At 34.2% G+C, this 21,733-nt stretch overlaps 1 protein-coding gene across 1 annotated transcript in view; it reads left to right on the top strand.

Annotated features, from left to right (window-relative positions):
- The window catches only part of LOC111046853 (integrator complex subunit 4), a 46,011-nt gene that overhangs the window by 7,122 nt on the left and 17,156 nt on the right, over nt 1-21,733 (top strand). The window contains exons 6-10 of the mRNA XM_039440103.1: nt 2,098-2,237; nt 5,575-5,803; nt 14,128-14,173; nt 15,508-15,639; nt 20,150-20,355. Of these exons, the coding sequence (XP_039296037.1) occupies nt 2,098-2,237; nt 5,575-5,803; nt 14,128-14,173; nt 15,508-15,639; nt 20,150-20,355 (753 nt within the window). The remainder of the gene's footprint in view (nt 1-2,097; nt 2,238-5,574; nt 5,804-14,127; nt 14,174-15,507; nt 15,640-20,149; nt 20,356-21,733) is intronic.

Raw genomic sequence — 21,733 nt, forward strand, 5'->3', positions numbered from 1 at the left:
AATGTGACCAGTCAACTTGAAAATGTGACCGGTGTGGTAACGAAACCATGGTCGTGTACTAAATAAAACAGTGTAGAATTTGACAACAGATTTGTGTTTTTATTCAAAGATAAATAGTAGATTGAATCGCTAAGTTGTTCAAATTGCTAAGTTTATTTTCATTCTGTATTCAATCAATCTAGGCCTCAAGAATGAAAATAAATTAGTATATATTGCTGTCTATATTATTATTAAGTTGCTGTCTTCATTAAATTCCAACGTTGACCTCCTAGGATTACAGTAGAGACAGCAATTCAATCTACTATATTCTTTCCATCATTGGGGTATGCTTTCAAATTGATTACTGCTCTGATTAGAAAGAAGGCAAGCAAAAGGCAATAGTTCAGCGTAAATCTACCTAAGAATTATTCAAGTCAACACAGAAAACGTTATGAGTAAAGACGTTGTGCGTGAATTGTGTCGGAAAATTGAAGATGTAATTTGAAATGACTTCCGGAATCGTTGTGATCCATTACAACTCGGCCTCACAATGCTGGTACAACCAAATAGTTTCTCCAGCAAATCAAATGGGTTGATTTTGATCACCCGCCATACAAACCTGACTTGGTCACTAGTAACTTATACCTTTTCCCCAAACTCAAGATATGGGTTGATTTTGATCATCCGCCATACAAACCTGACTTGGTCACTAGTAACTTATACCTTTTCCCCAAACTCAAGATATGGGTTGATTTTGATCATCCGCCATACAAACCTGACTTGGTCACTAGTAACTTATACATTTTCCCCAAACTCAAGACATTACTCTGAGGGCAGAGCTTGCAAACTAACGACAAGCTTCAAAACAACGTCATAGCCCACTTGAACTCATTTAGCGGCAGTATTTTATGAAGAGGGTTTTGATATGCTGGTCCACCGGTATGCTAAACCATGAAAAATGCTGGTCCACAGTGTGCTAAACCATGACCAATGCCTCAACCTTGACGGAAATTGTAAGTAACTTTTAATGAAGAAAATACTCCTCAATATACTACATTCATCTTCTATTTATGACCAATCGGAGGTTGAAAGAAATGACCCTCGTATATGAATATTCATCAAGAAATTAAAATAAATAATCTAATTACCCTTATTTTATTTATTTATTTATGAAAAAAACATGGAAGCATACAGGATTTCTCCCAAAAATTGCTTCCATAACAACACAATTACAATAGTTCATTATACATAGTAAGAGTACCGAAAAGAAGAATATTGAAACATTACAATTAAAGAAGAGGAAAAACAATAGAAAAAAAAGAAATGAACAAAAAAAACCGAATCAGTACTAATCATACCCGTGAGGACTAGTTCAAAAGTGGATTAAAAAAAAAAACACACAACATCAACTCAACAGACAAGAGACACATTAAAACACTCGACAATCACACTCGCAGAAGTCGCCTACAATCCCTACGGAAGCGACTGTAACCGAATGACAGGTCAAGATGATCCGAGAAGCAATTGAAAAATCATGATGATCTCCCTATATATGGGAGAGTTCTGATGATTTAAAGTGTTGCAATAAGGTATAAATAATCTAAAACTGGAACGGCGAGGCACTGCAGAAATGTACACAATTAACTGGGAAAGCAAAAACATTAAGCTGATTTTGCCATCGAATACATTAAAAACGAACAAAAGCATACTAAAATCACGTCTCAATTTTAATGATTTCAAATTTGATTTTTGATTTTTATTTCTAGAGAATTAATCAAGAGTATGCCTAACAAAAGAAAAGTAATAAATTGAAAATCTACTTTCTGAAAATATTTAAGGGCTGAAAATTTTGTGAAGTGAAGAACTAAAAGACTTAACCTATTTCGGACTATTTGAAGCCCTATCTAAATTTGGGAGGGAAATAGCCCAAGGTTACCTTATTTTTTCTCTCCCTATCATTTTGATGATATACTTATTGTACACATCTGTAAAATAATTATATTTGAATGTACATGTCTGTATATGGTACCTTGTCAAGCAACCTCTTCAAGGAGGTTTAGTGAACTTCATCACTAGGGTTGATTGAAAGATGAATAATTCATTTTGCTTGATTCACAGATTGCTCTACACGAAAGAGGGATTAAAGTGGACGTATCCATCTACAATCAGACCTGTGAGTCGTTGAAGGACGATTACGAAGTTGTGAGAAAAGCTGCTTTGAAACTTGTCTGGCTGCTCGGTCAAACTTATCCAGAAACGTAAGTCTATCAATTATTTCAAATTTGAATAATGTTGTGAAAAATCATGCTGCTCTTGAAATAATTAAGCTCTTAAGCCTGGTTTTCATTATTAGAGTTAGGGGTAGAGTTCACTGGGCAAGTACTAACTATCTTGTGGACTCTCCCAATGAAAACGTTCATGGTAGAGTAGAGTCGTGGTAGAATACTAGTTTTTAGTAGAGTAGGGAGGGATAGCTCCGTGGTATAGTACTCTACCACTTGCCTTCCCCCACCATCGCTTCTCACTCTACTCTACCACTACTATGCTAATGAAATCAGTCTCGAGCTAGTAGAGTAGAGTCGTAATGTAGGCTATCAAGTTTAAAAAGTATTAACTTATTAAAAAGTGTTAATTTATTAAAAAGTATTGACATTTTAAGGTTAGTTCTGTTCACTAGACAACACACTTTACCTACTATTCTCAACTGTAGTGAAAACAGTTACTCGATCAAGTAAGTAGAGTTGAGTTAGTATGCCAGTTACTCGACCACTAAGGACCGGTTTCCGAGCTCCTGATCTATAAGTTCTGGACTTACAGAGTCCAGGACTCAAATAAGCTCTTGGGTCTAAATTGACTTTCTGAGTCACAATTTTATCTTCTAAACTCCGGAGTCTATCAAGTTCTCGACTTATTTGAGTCCAGGACTTTAACGCATTAAACGTGAGGGAAATTCACAATATTTTGCTGTTGTTTTGTTGGCATTATAGCAAAACGGAAACAGCTGATTACAGCGGGACAATTCAAATGAGCATGCTCTCCAAACTATATTGTAAAAATAAGTTCCGATTACTTTGTTGGCTTATTCAAAGCAAAACCTTTGAAAGATGAATGAATAAACATTCCATTTTACGTTATGCTATTATTGATCATTGATCTCAACCAGTGATTTTGGAATAAAAATTTCATTAGGCTATTGAGTTTGAAAACTTATTTGTTTTGAAAAAAACTGAAGTAATAATGTATTATTGTTATATTATTAATATGTTGAATATGACATTGAATAATAACATTCAGATTGGAATATAAATTCCAAGGCAATTCTTGTATATTTTTGCTTGAACATTTTTAGGTTATGTTACAGTCGTAAAATGAGTTTAGTTTCTTACGCATATTTCTGATACAATTTTATTCCAAAATGAACTTGCAAACTATAAATTATGAATTTATATGGACTAATCCAAATAATTTAGGTATTCCATGACATCTATTTGGCTTTTTATCTACTCCAAAACAATAACTGAATTGTGTTTGCTCAGTTAAGTCTAGAACTAGAACCCTACCCCAGTCGAGGGTTTAAAATCATGCTGTTTTAAGTCCTGGACTTAACGATTTTTGATAAATCCTTGACTCAGAAAGAGGCGAGAATCTAATTCAAGTCCTGGACTTATAAGCCCTTCACTCAGAAAGCGAAATTATGAACTCCAGGGTCTAACATGATCTTTAAACTCCAGAGTCTATTCAAGTCCCCAACTACGTTAACGCTCTGACTCAGAAAGCCAATTTTCTGACTCCAGAGTTTAAAGCCAGTTAAAGTCTAGAACTTAGCTAAATCCCGAGCTCGAAAACCGGCCCTAAGTCTACTAGTGAAAGCAAGGCTTTACGAGAGGTAAGTAAGAATTAGGTTCCCAACAAAGCTCGACTTTCTATGATTTGGGAAGGAACATAGCTAGTTCCTGCACTCGATATGAATCCTGGTTACAGGAGATATTGAAAGCAGAGGATCGGATTGTGAAAAGTTGAATAATATTTATTTAAAATTTGATCGAGTTTAGACATTTGAGAATCTCGAAACTAGTCACAGGTAACCCGTGTATTGGACATTTTGTGTTGTAAAATGCAATCTCCTATGTCCAGAAAACATTAAAAAATAGAAGAATTATTCATTACTTTGTCAAAATTACATGGATAATCTCAATGAAAGTTGAAAATAATCAGCAAAAAAAGTTTGATTGGTTTCGAGCCCCGGTACCTCTCTTCAATGAGTCACTCGTGCTACCATTACGCCACGGAATCACTTTGAGAAAGCTTTTTTTGGGCTTCTATCGTTGCGTAAACTTTGAATCCCATAATGAATAAATTTGTTTTCATTCTGAAATTGAAATTGATTGATAAGAATGAAAATAGGCATTTATAATGATGTTTTGATGTTTACATGAGTTTGTGGATTTGAGTAAAATTTTCAATATTTTTTTGCAATTGTGAAGGAAGAGTTTTGTTTGGATTCGTATTTGGAAATTGATCAATCTAATAGATTCAAAATTGTAGTAGATACATTTTTTGGACTCAAAATTGTGTACAAATTATCATTTAAGTTACGTAAGTAGCATAACCTTTAGACTGTGTATTCCAAATTAAGGTTTGAAGCAGTTTTGGGCAAATGCCTGTTGTTTTTACCTGAATTGTATTTGCATATGAATAAATAAATAAATAACCATCGTCAGTAAATTGAGGATCTTTATACGAAATACCAAGTTAATCAGTTGAGTAGTTTAGACTTGATAATGCTTCATTCCTGTAGTCTTCTCCCGTACAATATTATAAAACAATATTTCACTTCATTATATTATAGACTATCAGGTAACCCGTGCTCCGCAATGGTCTAATTAAAAACTTGACAAACTGAAAACTTGACCGAGTGGAATCTTGAAGAGTTTGAGATAGGCCTAGAACCATCCTCGGTCAATTAAGGTTCTTCATGCGAAATTTCAAGTTAATCAGTTGAGTAGTTTAGACGTGATGATGATTCACTCCTGTAGTCTTATCCCGTACAAGTATAAGAAGATTTTTTTCCTTTATTATATTATAGAAGATTATAATATTTTAGTAGATTAATTATTGATGTTGTTTGAAATTTTTTGCACCAAGAAAACAGCGGTGAGGGTGTCGGGAATGGCGGGGGAAAATAAATCATAAATCAGGCTATTATTTATCCCAAAATAGGTTTTGATATTTATAAAGAATTTCGGTCCCAAAATTTCTTAGTTTTTTCAAAGTTAGGAATTTTCCAATTATTTGTAATTAATTCAATTTAATTTAGAAATGATTTTTGTGTTTATGGATTGTAAATTAAGTGTGTGATTTTGAAGAATGTTGAAGTGACATATAACCTCTAGCTACATTTAGACTGTTGTAAAAATTAGAATTGGAACCGTTTTGGGCTTATAAGCCTGTGGTACTTTTCTGTAAGTTGAGTAATTCTGAATTATTGAGTAAATAAATAAATTATTGAGTAAATTGATATTTATTGTAAATTATGAATCTATCATTATATAATTAGAATTTTCATAGATTAATTATGTGTGAATTTGTTTATAGGATGGTAGACGTGCACCAAGACAGCAGCGGCGGGGGCGGTAGCGGGAGTGGTGGGGGAGAGGATAGCATTCGTCTAGTGGACAGCGCATTCAGCAAAATATGCAGCGGGGTCGGTGACCTATCCATGCTAGTGCGCACACTTTCTGCGCAGCTGCTGGGAAGTATGCTGCTAGTAAGCGATAAGTTTCTACAGCAGACACTCGACAAGAAACTCATCTCTAATTTGAGGGTGAGTCTATCCGAATTTATTGCCAAATATACTGAACAACTCACGGAAAAAACTACAGGAAAGATAAGGGTGAAATAAAAAAGATATTGTCAGTTGCACATAATTTATTTGAGCCACACTTAAGTTTTAATGCACTAAGGCATCATCTTCAGTGGTATTTTTTGGTTAGGCTGAGGAAATTTTTATTTCAACTTAGTATGGAGAGATTCCATAATATTTCTGTTCATAGTGAAAATTCTACAGAAAAGACTTTTGTAATTAGCTCTTGTGGCATTTTATCATGATTAGAATTTAACAGACTTTTATGCAACCCGGCCTTGGAAGAACACTAGAGAGCTGAAATCTTTATTGAATAAAAACACATATATTTTGTCAAATTCTACATAGTTTTATTTGGTACACGACTGTCAACTTGAAAATGTGACCGGTGTGGTCACGAAACCATGGTCGTGTACCGAATAAAACTGTGTAGAATTTGACAACATATTTGTGTTTTTATTCAATTATGGAACGGTTCTACAATATTGACAATGACTGAGTCGAATTTTTGAAATGTTTATATAGAATTGACCGTTCTGTACGCAATAGGCTACTATACGGTATACTCTCTATCGGTTTGTACGATATCGATGTCGGTTTGTTTGCCTATCGTTCTGTACGCAATAATGAATACTGTCTATCGGTTTTTCGATATTATCTAACCAAATTGTATGTTTTATTTATATTTATAAAGTATAGGCACCGCCGCAAGTCTAGGCACCCATCAATACAGACAGCTTCTCAGTTAACCTTCTAATCGTGACCTTGGGTCCGAGGGACCCAGTAATTCTTGTTTTAGTTTTAATTTTGCTTCCGTTCACTTTACTGTATAATATTGTGACCCATGTAAATTCATGTTAATAGACACTTTAACTTGATGTAGAGTGTTAGTGCTCTGTGACTTGTTGTTTTCGTGTAATGATGCTTTTGGGTCCCTGGGACCCAAGGTTCACGACTAACGTAACTTTCTCATTTTTTTTTCAAATGCACATTTTCATGCAATAGTGATTGGATTCAATCAGTCAACATGTACATTTTGAACAGAGACTTCGAGAAATGACAAAGATCTAGATCTGTATTCCAATGACATTAGTGATGATAAGGGGGCGATGTCAGGATACACCACCGTCAAAGTCAGACACATCCATCCTAGCACTGAAAATCAGTCTTGTTTTGGCGGTGGCCACTTTTGTCGTTCTTGTGCTGAAAAAGAAGTGTCTTGTTTTGACGGGGCGAGTCCGTGACTAATTTCTCTACCTGGAAAACAGTCTCTGGTTGTCGCTATCAGTTTTTGACGCTTCTGTCAGATAAGCTGGCAGAATAGCTTGGAAGTAAACTGGTTTTAATTTTGGAACAGACTGTACTTTCTTTGAAATATTCTTTTTAGAACTTAGTGTGACTAGAAGTGTGTGTGTGTGACCACCATTGGACAATACTCCTGCGTGACATTGTCTCTCATCTCAACCTTATTTAGTTCTATTGCTTCCTCTCTCATTCTCTCTCTCCCACTCACTCTCTCACCCTCGGTCCCCTCTCTCTATCACTCCTGCGTCTTTCTCTCTCACTCTATCTCTGTCTAACACTCACACACAACACACACACACACACACACACACACACACACACTCTCTCTCTCTGTCTAACACACACACTCTCTCTCTCTCTCTTTCTCTCTCTCTCTAACTCTCTCTCTTACCCGGTTGTGTGCTAATGCTCTCCTTTCTTCAAAACCCCTTAGGGTTTTGTTATTATTTCATACAATGCTTCAGAAATAATTATCTACAACCTATCTTGAATTTGACTTTCCCATGCCTAGATTTGTAAATCTCTTTGTGTCAATAATATTCATTACTATCAACTCTTGCTTGTAATATTGTGAATTCCCCCATTCCACCGAGTAGGATTGTATAATATAGTTGATGTAGCATCGTACTGGAGGGTTGATGGTTGAATTTGAGAGAGGGCCGGCCGTGCAAAAAAAACTAAAACTGCAATTCAATTAAATCCTCACTTCTTCACTTTCTCACTATAGGCCTATATCCCTCAGAACCACACTCTCTTGTGAAATACACAATCCCCTACACTGAAATAATTTGACTCCTTCAAGTTATGTGCTCCCAACTTGATAATACCGCCCGTTGTTCTCTCAATAATATTTGTTGAACGAGCGTTAGCAAGTTCTTACTTTTCACTCAAGTTCAAAGTTGTTGCCAGTTTGTGGGTTTGCTTGTTTGTTTGAATGCACTACAATAACTTTAGAAAGAGTTGATCGATCAGCTTCAAATTTTGAACACGCACTCTTCGAACCTTTTTACAGGTCAAGTTCGTTGAACAACAAAATATTTTACTCACTTCTTCATCCTTTTTTAGGATATAAAAGTAACATTGAAAGTACTGCATGAGACAAAATAACTTGCTCCTGTGTGTCTGCCTGACTATTATCCTTCAGTAGCATACGCGTAATATTAATGATACAAATTGTGATGGCAGTTGCTATGTCGTTGGTATTATTGATTTAACAAAATTTGAATTCTGATTCTGAATCATTTACCCTTACGGAGAAACCTATGAGGTCCTATGGATTCACGTAGGCCTACAGCGTAATATTAATAGGGAAACAGCTTAATGTTCCTTTTCCAAAGATAATATAACAGTGGGCTCCACTGGGATTCTTATTCAAATTGAAAAAAAAATTCTGTAAAATAATTTTTTAGAAGAAAAAAAATTCTTCAAAATAATTTTTGTCTGCGATCTTCGTTCCGCCACATTGAATCAAAAATTTTCTATGGGAAGGTTTTAATACAAGATTCAAATAATAAAGAATTTCAAGAGACAAGGAATGGTGGAAATCGCTCATAAATATATCAAACCGTTTCAAAGATATTCACATTTTAGTGTTGAAGTTTTCGTATATCTGTGATACAGAAATATTGCTCGCCTAGAACAGGATAGATTATTCATCACATATTCTTATCATTATCGTTCCCTAGCAACCTATTTTAAGCGTTTATATAGTAGCTGCTGAGAGAGATTTATGTGATAGATATACCTGAATAATACTATTAAATACTATATTCGACTAAACAACGAGTGACCCAAATGAAGCGATTCAAATATAAAAAAAAGAAAAATGGGAATGCGAAAAATATTATAATATTTGGAACTCCATAACTTATCATTTAATTAAGAGACATGTATGGAATTAATAATTATTGAAAAACACTAATATTTAGCAATATTGCACTAATAGTTTTAATTTTAGATGACTCTCTCCTGGATTATTGAGTTATGTGTTGGATATTCCTCAGTGATTGCTGCATCATCTGAGAAAACTCCGTAAAAGTGATCTCTGTTCGAAATTAACCGAATGCTCAAGTATAGATATTTAGAAGAATACAAACATTTCATTTAATGTTCATTGAAATCGACCACATCAGTATTATTTACACGTGAATTACCGGTAGTGTATTGTTAATGTATTAGGATTTGAGAAGATAATATGAGCATCTTATTGGTTTTTCTCTCAATGATTGAAATGAATGGCTTAATTGCTTTTATATAATAATGAAAATATCACAGTTTATTACATTCCAGTACAATTATCGTGTTTCACAATCCATTTCTAAGTAGAGCTCATAAGTATCGTAATCTTGCCATACAATTACCATACAATAATTGAAGTTGATTTCATTCAACTTCAGTGGTGCCATTTCACCAAACTGCTAAAGGGTGGGCAAAAACCAAGAGGTATTGGGGGGGGGAGGAATACCCCCAAAGGATAGAGGGACCTGGGTTTTTCCCCATAAATGTTACATTAGAAGATGTTATTATATGCTTCATTTTTTCCAATTTTATACAAATGTGGTTGAAGTATCAATACAAACATATACATTATTAGTTATCAAATTCAATCATGGAATATTTATTAGAAATATGGGTCTACAGAGAGGCCCTAGAGTAGGAATACACTGAAACAGATTTCTTAAAAATCATGGAAAAAGATAAATTTTTCTTTTACAATGACAATTTCATTGGGGATCATATTCTAATTGGAAAATAACTTTCAGTTAGAAAGCTAAAGATACATTAAGCTGTTCCCATAATTCTCAACAACCCTTTACATACATTTTTGATTGTCTGATTGTGCCCTTTCTTTTGCTTTCACTGTGACATCTTGCAACTTGTAAATTCTCACATTGAAATTTATTCAATAAGTGTACCCATTCTGTATTCAAACTATACCACAGAGAAAAATATATTATTTATTACTCTGTACCCGTATCCATACTTTCAAGGCAATTTTGCTACATTGTTGATACTGTAGAAGGAATTATACTACTGCTGATAAAGAAAAGTATTAAATCATTATGAGACTCTAAGGATTCGTGTAGATAGACCCGCATTTTCATTATTTATCTGATCCTTGAGGGGGGCCTAGGCCCCCTAGGCAGCTGATTATAAGTAAGAATTAATATTGCTATTTTTATAATACAGTACAGTACACCTGAAGAATTGGCAAAGTTATGGTAAGGGGTGAGGAGGTACTCAGCTCTTCCAACTAACATCGGATTAGTTTTGTGCAGTCTACTATAACAGATGTTCCCATATGGATGTTACTATAGACGTATTTATCATTGTATTCAATTTCTGTTTGTTAGTTTGTTTGTATGTCTGATGGAAATCGAAAACGGCTCTAACGATTTTGATTAAGTTTGAAATATAGTATATAGTTTGAAATATAGAGTTTGTGATACGAAAATCATCATTTGGATTAGGACTCATGTTTAGGATAACTCAATGAGGGAACTTAAAAATGATTAGGTACGGTAATATATTCATCAACCGAGTAGCAGCTGACTGAGAGAGTTTTCCGTCGTCAGTTGAAAACAGTTGATCAAGAGAGTTTTTCATCGTCAGTTGAAAACAGCTGATCGAGAGAGTTTGCCATTGTCAGTTGAAAACGAGACAGATGTGTTGAGTCACCAACTTTGTTGACGTCATTTTTTTGAAGTTATTGCATGATTCGAGAAAATAGGTGCAGAGAGCAGCCGAGTGACAGCAACGCAACGCAATTTGAATTTGAAACATAATGATTGCGGTAATATTAATAAGGTAATACTGAAGTAGTCAGTTTTAATATACCTGAGTAATTGAATTATAACAATTCATTCACTTCTAAATTTCCATCTCTATGTCTTTGTACTTTCAACTCTGTTTCTTTGATATTGTTATCTTCATAGACGTGAAGTAGATAGATAAGGGTGGGTGTCTTCCATGAGTAAAATGAAATGTCTATTTCCGACTTCTGCAGTTGAATACTTGTAGCTAGTAGTTCTGTGAACAGTAGACCTCGTACAGCATTTATAAACAGATCTCATTGTTTATCCCCAATCCCTAAACTAATAATACCAATTACTATAACGTTAAAGGTATTGCTATCACAAGTTGTATTATCTAATACATATAGGCTATGTTGGAAACAAACAATACCTAGACAGGCAGACAGACATTAACGAAAGCGAGTTGATGTAAAATTTGTATATTAATCAGCTGAATTCGGGGCATTAAGGACAGTATATGTGATTATTCTTAAATAGCATTAGCTCTTATGAATAAATGGGTAAATTGTGGTAATTGCATGCAATTAATATTCCAGCTTACTAATGATAAATCACAACACCCTTTTTCCAATTCACTTCATCAGTTGATGTGATTTTTGGTCTCCTCATCACTGGAGTTATTAGTAACTGTAGCATAATTTTCGATGAACTCATTACTGGAGTTATCAGTTACTATTGCATATTAGTGTATTTATCTTTATGGGAATACCAATTACAGTGTTTTGATGACAAAACTACGAATTATAGAGAAGTTTCAGTGTACTCACTAATCTTGACAATTGACCTATCAAGTGAAGTTATTTTCGTTTTGAGTCAAGAAATTTACTAATAGTTCTATTATTTAAGCTCCAAATAACTGCAGAAAAGAGAGACAACTGCACAAAATAGGAATGATATATAGGACTTATAAATAGATATATAGGACTGATAAATAGGAATTATACAGTTACAAGATAAGTCATCGTCTGATATTACTACGTAAAGGGATAGAAAAGAGTGATAGGTTTCAGAAATAAATTGTCAATGGTCTTGTTAAGAATAGCCTACATGTGGGGATTCATCAGAACAATACCATTGTTTGAAAACCAGACAGCTCTGCGTAGTACAGTCCGTCCAAGAAGTATAACCTGACCGTCTTGTTTTTGAAGTGTCTGAGATTCGATGTGTCTGACTTTGTCATTTCTGTACGGATGTAAAAGTGTCTGGTTTTGGCGCCTAACGCACACGTCAATTCGAGACTCTTTCAAAACAGTCTTTCCCTGTCGCTGGCGTACGGTGTCGATGGATGAGATAGTCGCTGTCCACTCCTGTCAGGTTCTGGGTGTGTCGGAGGAATAAGGTGGCGCGTACCCGATGATAAGAATGAATTCATAGTTCAAGATAAGAATACTGACCCTGAGTAGGATGATAGTGAAACCTATGAACTTCAAGTGATCCTAGGGGTACTAAACCACCCCTAAAAGTAAACTTAATAAGACCTTATATATTTTTCATGTTTCTAGTAGTGTTTCATGTAGGTTCTAGGATTTAGAGTAGTATTCATCACTATAATTTCATAAGTTTTGCAAATATTGTGCAACATGAACTTGAGGGTAGGGTAAAAACTACCCTAAGAGTGGACTACGACCTTCCAATTTTTCTCCTATCTTTCTTGCAGTGTTGCATGTGAGATCCATAATTGTATTCATCACTATTATTTTTTGTTCACTTTATATAAAATAATAACCAAACGTTTCTTTCCACTACCCCAAAAATGCAAGGTTTTATAAATTTATTTTTAGAATTGTAATAAAGATCGATTTCTGCTTTACATTAGTGCTCGTTGCGTTCATCAATAACCCTTAGACATATTAGAATCATGGAATAACACTATATCTTGAAATATATTGAGATATTCAATATGAAAGAAGCGGGTTCTTGGGACCCAGGGTCACGACTAACGTCGAAAAAAATAGGGTCACGACTAGAAGGTTAATTGCTGAAGCTTATACAGCTGATAAAGGGTGGAATGCATCTTGGGATAACTTTTTTGGGCAGAACTCCTCTCTGAGGTGGGCCGTCCACTGGAACCGATTCCATCCAAACTAGCATCGGCCGGAAACTACCGAACTCGTCCGAACGATCCCCCAACAAAGAAAGCTATAGATGATCGTCCATTGCAACAGGTTCGTACGTCCGTGAACGGCCGATCAAGTTTTTGATCCGAATTGAATGGGATTTTCCGGTCCTATCCGGACGATGTCGAGCTGAGACAACATCATCCTAACCTCAAAATTGTTTCACAGTCTTGTGTGTTTTTGTTTTTTGAACTTGTTCTGTTTTATAAGTTTTAACTATGGACAATGAAAAGTTGATAAGTTTGGTTCAAGATCATGCTCCATTGTGGGATATGCGAGACAAAATATATCATCGTTGTGATGTTCAAATGAATCTGTTTGCTTAGTAATGAATAACTAATCTAGTGGACATTTGTTGAAGGTGAGATTATTGTAATGAATAACTAATTTAGTGGATATTTGTTTATTCGATTTTCAAAATCTCAATATAATCATTGTTTATGAAAAATGTTGGTGGCTATGATAGTAGTTAATTGAATAATTGGCAACTAGGCTGACGTAAACGGTTCCAATGGACGACCTTATTCGGCCGAATTAACGGCCGGCAGATTCGTCCGATCCAACGGCCGAACGGATCGGTTGAATACGGTTCTAGTGGAGGGTTACCCTAATAAGAGACCCAACTGTACAGGTGAATGGTATGACTCTTCCTCGGAAACAATGGTCTCTTATCAATCATTTCCGCACGGGAATAGGTAGATGTTATACCAATTATTGGCGGTCGAAATGAGGCCTGACAGACGATCAAACATGTGATTGTGGAGCGGCAGAACAAACTATGAGGCATATTGCCGAAGAGTGCCCCTTGCAATCTTTCCCTGATGGGTTTGAAGGTGTACATGATGTCGGTGAAGAGTCTGTGGAATGGCTCTAGCATTGTAATAATTCAAAACCATTAGATGCCTGCCCACAATCTCAAAATCCATCAATTTATGATGAGCATTTTATTTTATTTTTTATTTATATTTTGTCGTGAAAATGGTAATAATAAAAATGTTATATTTCATAGAAGAGCTGTAGTTTCATTATTTCGTTTTCTATTTTACAGAAAAAACGTTCAGCCCATGAGCGAGCTTGGGAAAATGTTACCTCAGGTGAGTAGATATATTTTTCATTTTATCTAGTCTGCTAATTTTTTTCTAGGCACAGTGCTTGGTATATGGTATATTAGTACTTGGTGTATACTAGGTATAGTGATGTACACACAAGCTCTAAGCTGTTTTGTGGATAATTTTTTTATCCTACATAAATTGTGAGTGTGTGTAGGCTTATTTCTTCTCTTATATCGCTTCACGGTTAAACCTCAACTCCTGTTCACGGACAAGGGCTTCATGAAGCACTTTGTGAGCAGTTATTGTTTACATTATTATTTTTTATCATACATGATGGTATATTCTCTCAATAATAGAAAGGTAAGTGTTGTGCAGAATTAATTATTGTTGCGGTGTTGTTCAAAAGCAATTGATTATTTAAGTTTTACTGTAGATTAATAACTACTGTTAGTTCATTGCTGTTGAATAATAATTATACTAAGTATAATGTAATACATTTTTCTTGAATATTTTGATTTTGTATCTTGCTGCTTTTCAATGTAGCCTATAATTATTTGATGTGTATTAACCGATGTAAACAATAAAACTTGATTCGATGTACATCCCATGATACACAAATCATATACATGATCAGAATAGGGCTAACAGGCCTAGCCCAAAACTGTTCCATTTCCGAATTTTGATAGAAGTTTGGAAATGGAGCAGTATAATCGGATTAAATTTAATTATTTATGTTGATTGCAATACTTGCTGGCTTAGATACTTATTTATAATAAATAACAAGGTAAATAGTTCTGATAGATTTCATACAATGAATTTTACAAAGTATGAATTGAAGAGTTACAAATCTTATTATATTCGGAACATTATACTCGGACTAAATTTAATTATTTATGTTGATTACAGTACTTGCTGGCTTAGATACTAATTTATAATAAATAACAAATTAAATAGTTGTGATAGTTTTCATACAATGAATTTTACAAAGTATGAATTGAAGAGTTACAAAAGTAAATTAGAAATTACACTCAATAAAGCCGCGTTTACACCAAAGTTATTAACAAAATGTTAATAACTTGATCCATATAGATTCTATTGGATTGAACGAAACTTGACAAACACGACGTATGATTACCATGTGTATGTTAAGTTATGTTCAATCTAATAGAATCTATAAGGATTGAGTTATTAACATTTTGTTAATAACTTTGGTGTAAACCCAGTTTTAGCACTTGAAATTGCATGATTATGTGTAGCTGTTGTATGATTCTTCTGCATCTTATCTATGTCTAATGCACTCTGCACATCATAATTTTAACTACAATAAACAATTCTTTTCTATTTGTTATTAGTTTTCAAATAATTTTTGTTTTCAGGTGAATGGGCCAGTGGTAAGAAATGGGCAGATGACGCCCCTAGGGGGGAAGCCGTGGATGCTGATCAAGTAAATCTCATTCATAGCGGGGCATGTGGTGCCTTTGTACATGGCTTGGAGGATGAATTCCTAGGTGAGTGAATCATTCCGATGAATTCATTTTTTACATTAGTTTTATTGCAAGTAACATTTGTTTATTTGCGCCCGAAAAAAGTATATTCCGCACCTGATGAATTCATTTTTCACATTAGTTTTATTGCAAGTTAATTTTATAACATTTGTTTATTTGCGCCAAAAAATATTATATTTAGCACCTAGGGCCGAAAATGAGACTTTTCCGGCTCGAAATCGGTTTTCAAGTCCGAGGCCGTAGGCCGAGGACTAGAAATGATTGAGAGCCGAAAAAACATTTTTGCCCGTGGTGCGAACGCTATTTTTTTTTTTTTTTTTTTTTTTGTTGAAGTATTTATTTATTTATTTATTTATTTAATTACAATATGGGCGCATACAGGGCAAGCCCAAAAATTGCTCCCCAATCAAAACAATAGAAAATACATCAATTTCTTAAAAATATATATTTTAACACAATAAATAAAATATACTCCGGAAAATAATAAAAATAACAAAAAAGCAAACTACAAAACTGAATAAAGTTATAAAACTAAGCGTGATAAACTAAAAAAAAAATTAACTAATAAACTAAAAACAATAAAATAAAATAAAAAATGATAATCAAAATCTGAATAATATAATGCGAATTTAGATAAAATTAATTGAAAAAAAGAGATGCAAAAATAAAATCATTACTAATAAGAGGAAATTTATATAAATTTTATGAGAGATGAAGATGCTGCTGATAATGATGATGCTGGAGATGATTCTGACAATGAAGATGATGATGATAACTATGGAGACCAGGGTGAAGAGAAAGGAGTATTCAAAAAAAAAGATAATAACCTACATAGAATTACCGGCGGAAAGATGGTGGGTATAGGGCTGCACAAGCTTTCTTGAACTGCAAAGTTGACAAATGAAATGGATCAAGATGAGCTCCACAAAGATTAAAAAGACACATCATACGATTAACTGGAGAATTATAGTGATTATTGGTTCTGCACTGAGGAAGCTGGAACCTAAAACTGGAACGCCGAGCCACTTGGGGGACATAGATGTTAAGCAAAGAAAGAAGGTAAGAAGAATCAATCCTTCCATTTAAAAGATTATACAGGAATACAAGCAATCTGCAGTTACGCGATGCCCCAAGGGATTGCATTTGAAACATTACTCTCAGATCAGAAGTTGGGTAATTGAAAGGACAAACTGCATTGAAGTGTTTAAAGTACAAAAATCTTAAAAATTTATTCTGGATTTTCTCAATCTCCACACTCTGAGAACTAGATGAGGATGCCACACCTCGGAGCAATAATTGAGCAAACTTTTAACAAGTGAGTTGTACAACAGAATAAGAACTGAAATTTCATTGAAATGAGAGCAAGTTCTGCGAATAAAACCTATTGCTGGCACGCCTTGGAGCATAAATTCCTCAAATGAAAATGAAACTTAAGCTCAGAATCAAAATACACTCCAAGGTCCTTAAATTGATCAACACGCTTGACTACTAGATTATTGATAGTATAAACAGGAACCTGGGGGTCTCTCTGCCTTGTGAAAGTTACAGTAGCGCATTTATCAATGTTGATCTTCAGCTGGTTTTCACTGCACCAGCAAAATAAGCCATCCACATCACTCTGAAGCATTCGACAATCATCCTCCGACTCAATCACCTTGTAGATTTTTACATCATCGGCATAGAGAAGGCAAGAAGAATGCCTCAGGACTCCAGGCAAATCATTTATGAATAGCAGGAAGAGTAGAGGACCCAGATTAGAACCCTGCGGAACGCCTGACGAACTAGCATAGAATTTAGACTGGTTACCACCAAAAGAAACAGATTGAACTCGGTCAGACAGATACGAGGAGATAAGCCCAACACTTGGAATGGAAAATCCAAAGAGTGACAATTTATTGCACAACACCTTGTGGCTCAGAGTGTCAAAAGCTTTAGAAAAATCAGTGTACACAGTATCAACACGCAAACCCCTATCAAGATAGGCTGATACCTCACTTCGGAAATATTTTCCGCCACACACAAAAATAAACAATATATAATTATATGAGAATAATTGTTTATTAAGCACTTCCGAAAGGAAAAGTGGAAGGTCATAGCTCTAGCAAATCTGAGGTAATCTAAATAACAGGAAATTGTCTAAGTATTTTTATTTTTTATTCTGATTTGTCTAAATAACCTAAAAGATTATGTTCAATTATGTGGGAGGTTGAGTTTATACTTTTTTATTCTTTCAAATGACAATAAGATAATATTATTATAAATGTTTCAATTATTGAATAATAAACTCAAATAATGAAAAGTTTTTTGATCAGCTATTTTAGCACACTTGAAATTTAGCGGCCGGAAAGAGTACCCTTCTTAGCCATAAAGAAACCTGTTCTGACGTCAGACGAGAGTCGTCTGCAAACAATGCCTTTCAGATCTACGTAGGGACTGGAAAACAGCTGCTTTTTGTGCAGTGTGGCGAAATAGTATATTTCGCACCTAGAGCGGAAAATGTGTGTTTTTAGGCTCAAGATTTCCGCATTTTTCAAGAAGTGTCGAGAACTTGAAGCGTTTTAGAACCGGCAAAACATTTGCTCCCAAGTTTCAAACGCTATTTTTTGTCACTCCACAGAGGATGAACTGATAAACTGAAAATTTTACGTAACATACTGATAAATTAACAAACTCAGAACGTGACGTATAGAAACTTGATAAACTGAGGAGTTGACAAATTAAAAACTTGTCAATCTGGAAACTTGAAATGAGAACTGAAAACTTGTCGAATTAAAACTTTGACAAACTGAGAATATGTCAATATGAAAACATGATGAACTGAACGTTTCAAGAATTGAAAACTTTATGAACTGAAAATGTGAAGAACCGAAAACTTGGAAATTGAAAACTTCAGCTACTGAAACATTGGCAATCGGAAAACTCGACGAACTGAAAACTTGATGATTTGAATACTTGACAAATTCAAAACTTAACCAACTGGAAAATTGACGAACTAATAACTTGACAAACCGGAAACTTGACGTACTTAAAACTTGAAGTTCTGAACACTTTATGTACTGGTACTGAAAATTCGACAAACTGAAAACTCGACGTACTGAAAATTTTATGAATTGAAAGCTTGACTGACTGGAACCTTGTCGAAATGGGAACTTGACCAACTGAAGTACCCTGACTTACTAAGACTCTGAAAAAATGAAAACTTTACAAAATTGAACAAGAAAATTTGATCTGTAAACTTGAAACGTTGGCTTAAATCTGAAGACGAATTGAAATCAGCTTGATCTGGTATTAACACATTGTTTTGCACAAATGGGAACTATTACACCGAAAACTAATAAACTATTAATTCAATTTATTCTATTTGTTATCATGACTTGTTGATTGTACTAAGTTCATTCTAGTAACGGATCACAAGCCGTTAGTTTCAATATTTCATCCCAACAAAACTTTACCATCAGTCTCGACAACAAGACTTCAGTTATGCACATTTCTTATCCGGATTTGATTATCAAATTCAATGCAGGAGAACATCAGGGGCCTATTTCACAAAGGTACAAGCATTGTTACCAACCGTGGTTACGGACAAGTACTTGTAGTTACAAGTTCACAAGTACTCACGTTTCACAAAAATTTATGATCTACAAGTTTACAATTTTACAAGTCTACAAGTTCTCCAAAAGTAAACATAACCTATTTTGATGATAATTTCCTTTGTCATGCTTTAAAAAGGTTAATTGTAATTTTTAATAATTACTTTGGAATTATTTGAAAGCAATATAATTCTTTTTGTACAGTCTACTTTATTGATTGCTGAATTTGTAACCTACACAGTATGTACTTTGTATATATATATAGTATTTGTACTATATATAATGTATACTGTATATACTTTAGTACACATAACCTATGAGGTAACACATTGAGGAATATTTTGGAGAATTATTAAACTTAATTCCCCAATGCATAAATTTCCAAAATAATGAATTTTAGAGGGATATAGGGCATTTTTTAATATTAGAAATAATAATTATTGAATATTTTGAATAATTTTAATGATCACTTGTAAAACCTTTACATAGCTTTCCACTTCAATAAAAATGTCATAGTTACGAACAAGTAATTTTGACAAAAATTGTTGGCTACAATGAAAATCTTCATGAAACAGGCAAAATCACTTGTTCGTAACAAGCAAATCACTTGTAAATTTGTAGAAATTCATTGTAACTACAAGTTTACAATTCTGCTTTTGTGAAACGCTTGTAATCAGCTGTTCTTCAAAACCATGGTTGGCAACAAGACTTGTAACCTACTTGTACCTTTGTGAAACAGGCCCCAGATCATACAGATGTTGATTTTTATCACGTTTCCCAGCTGGACAAGCACAAATAAAGTTGGTGGACCTAGCAAGTATAGTACAATATGCATTTTAGTAAATAATTTGTGTAGTAAATAACTCGCTTCCATTGTAGTAAATTATTACTTAGTTGTAATAGATTATGATATTGTGTTGCAGAAGTGAGAAGTGCCACACTGGACGCTCTCTGTTCACTGTCACTGAACAACACACACTTTGCCAATATGGCGCTGGACTTTCTGGTCGACATGTTCAACGATGAAATCGAAGATGTGCGACTGAAAGCCATTCATGCACTCACCAAAATATCCCGGCACATTGTGCTCAGGGAAGACCAGCTGGAGACTATCCTCTGTGCTTTGGAGGTGAGAGACGTGGAAATTTGTTTTCCTTTTTCTTCTGTCTTTTCCACTTTTCTTCTCATGTCTTCACTTTTTTTCTCTTGTCTTTTTCACTCATCTTCTCCTCTCTTCTTTTCTTCTTCACCACCTGTCTTTTTCCTCTTCTTCATGAACTCGTGCAAGATTCATTGCAATTATTCAATCAAAATAATTAAATGAACGAAATTCCAAATTCTATAGCATTATTAGCGAATTATACGATAGCACAGAATCTAGTTATGTTCATTATTCCTATTTGAAAATCATTTAATAGTATGTTTCGCACCTAGGGCCGAAAATGAGACATTTCCGGCTCGAAATCGGTTTTCAAGTCCGAGGCCGTAGGCCGAGGACTAGAAAAGATTGAGAGCTGGAAAAACATTTTTGCCCGTGGTGCGAACGCTATTTTTCGCCACACACAAAAATAAACAATATATATATATTGTATATATATATTATATATTGTTATATATTGTATATAACAATATATATATATTCTCATATATATATAAATGAGAATAATGTTTATTGAGCATTTCCTAAAGCAAAAGTGGAAGGTCATAGCTCTAGCAAACCTAAGGTAATCTGGATATTTTTATTTTTTATTCTGATTTGTTTAAATAACCTAAAAAATTATGTTCAATTATGTGGGAGGTTGAGTTTATACTTTTTTAATCTTTCAAATGACAATAAGATGATATTATTATGAATGTTTTGATTCTTGAATAATGAACACAGAATGAAAAGTTTTTTGATCAGCTGTTTTAGCGCACTTGAAATTTGGAAAATCTGGATTTCAACAATGCTTGTTATCGTCGACTGCGGAAGTTGAGGTTAGAAGTCCTATCCTACTCTGAAAATCGAATCTGTATAGTTTATAATATCTTATTTGTATTTCATCCATCCAAATAAAATGATAGTATCTTATTGCAGAATATTTTATTCAATTCTAGAAGCAAAAACTGATTCCGTTTCATAAACCATTTTGTAAACACGTTCACATCAAATCAGAATCAGCTGACTTCAAGGTTATTTTACAGCCCTAGGGCCGTAAAACTTTTACCGGCCTGGTCAGAAAACAATCATTTTCGGCCTCCATATGACGCACGAAAACCAGCTCATTACATCCAAGTGGGGCGAAAATTCTATTACAATACTCTTCTATTAGTTGCAAAATCTTCCACCAAATTCGTTAATCACAAATCAAATGAAGTTTGAATTGATAACAATATTAATCAAAATTCATTCCTCTAACCTTTAATTTTTTACGGTTTGGTAAAAATTAGCAATCACGGTTCAAATTGATTTCAATTAAAAATCGACATGTATCTTTTCAGGTTAAACAAATTCTCAATTAGGTAAT

This window comes from Nilaparvata lugens, chromosome 13, assembly GCF_014356525.2.
Source record: "Nilaparvata lugens isolate BPH chromosome 13, ASM1435652v1, whole genome shotgun sequence".
In the NCBI taxonomy this organism is placed as follows: domain Eukaryota; kingdom Metazoa; phylum Arthropoda; class Insecta; order Hemiptera; family Delphacidae; genus Nilaparvata; species Nilaparvata lugens.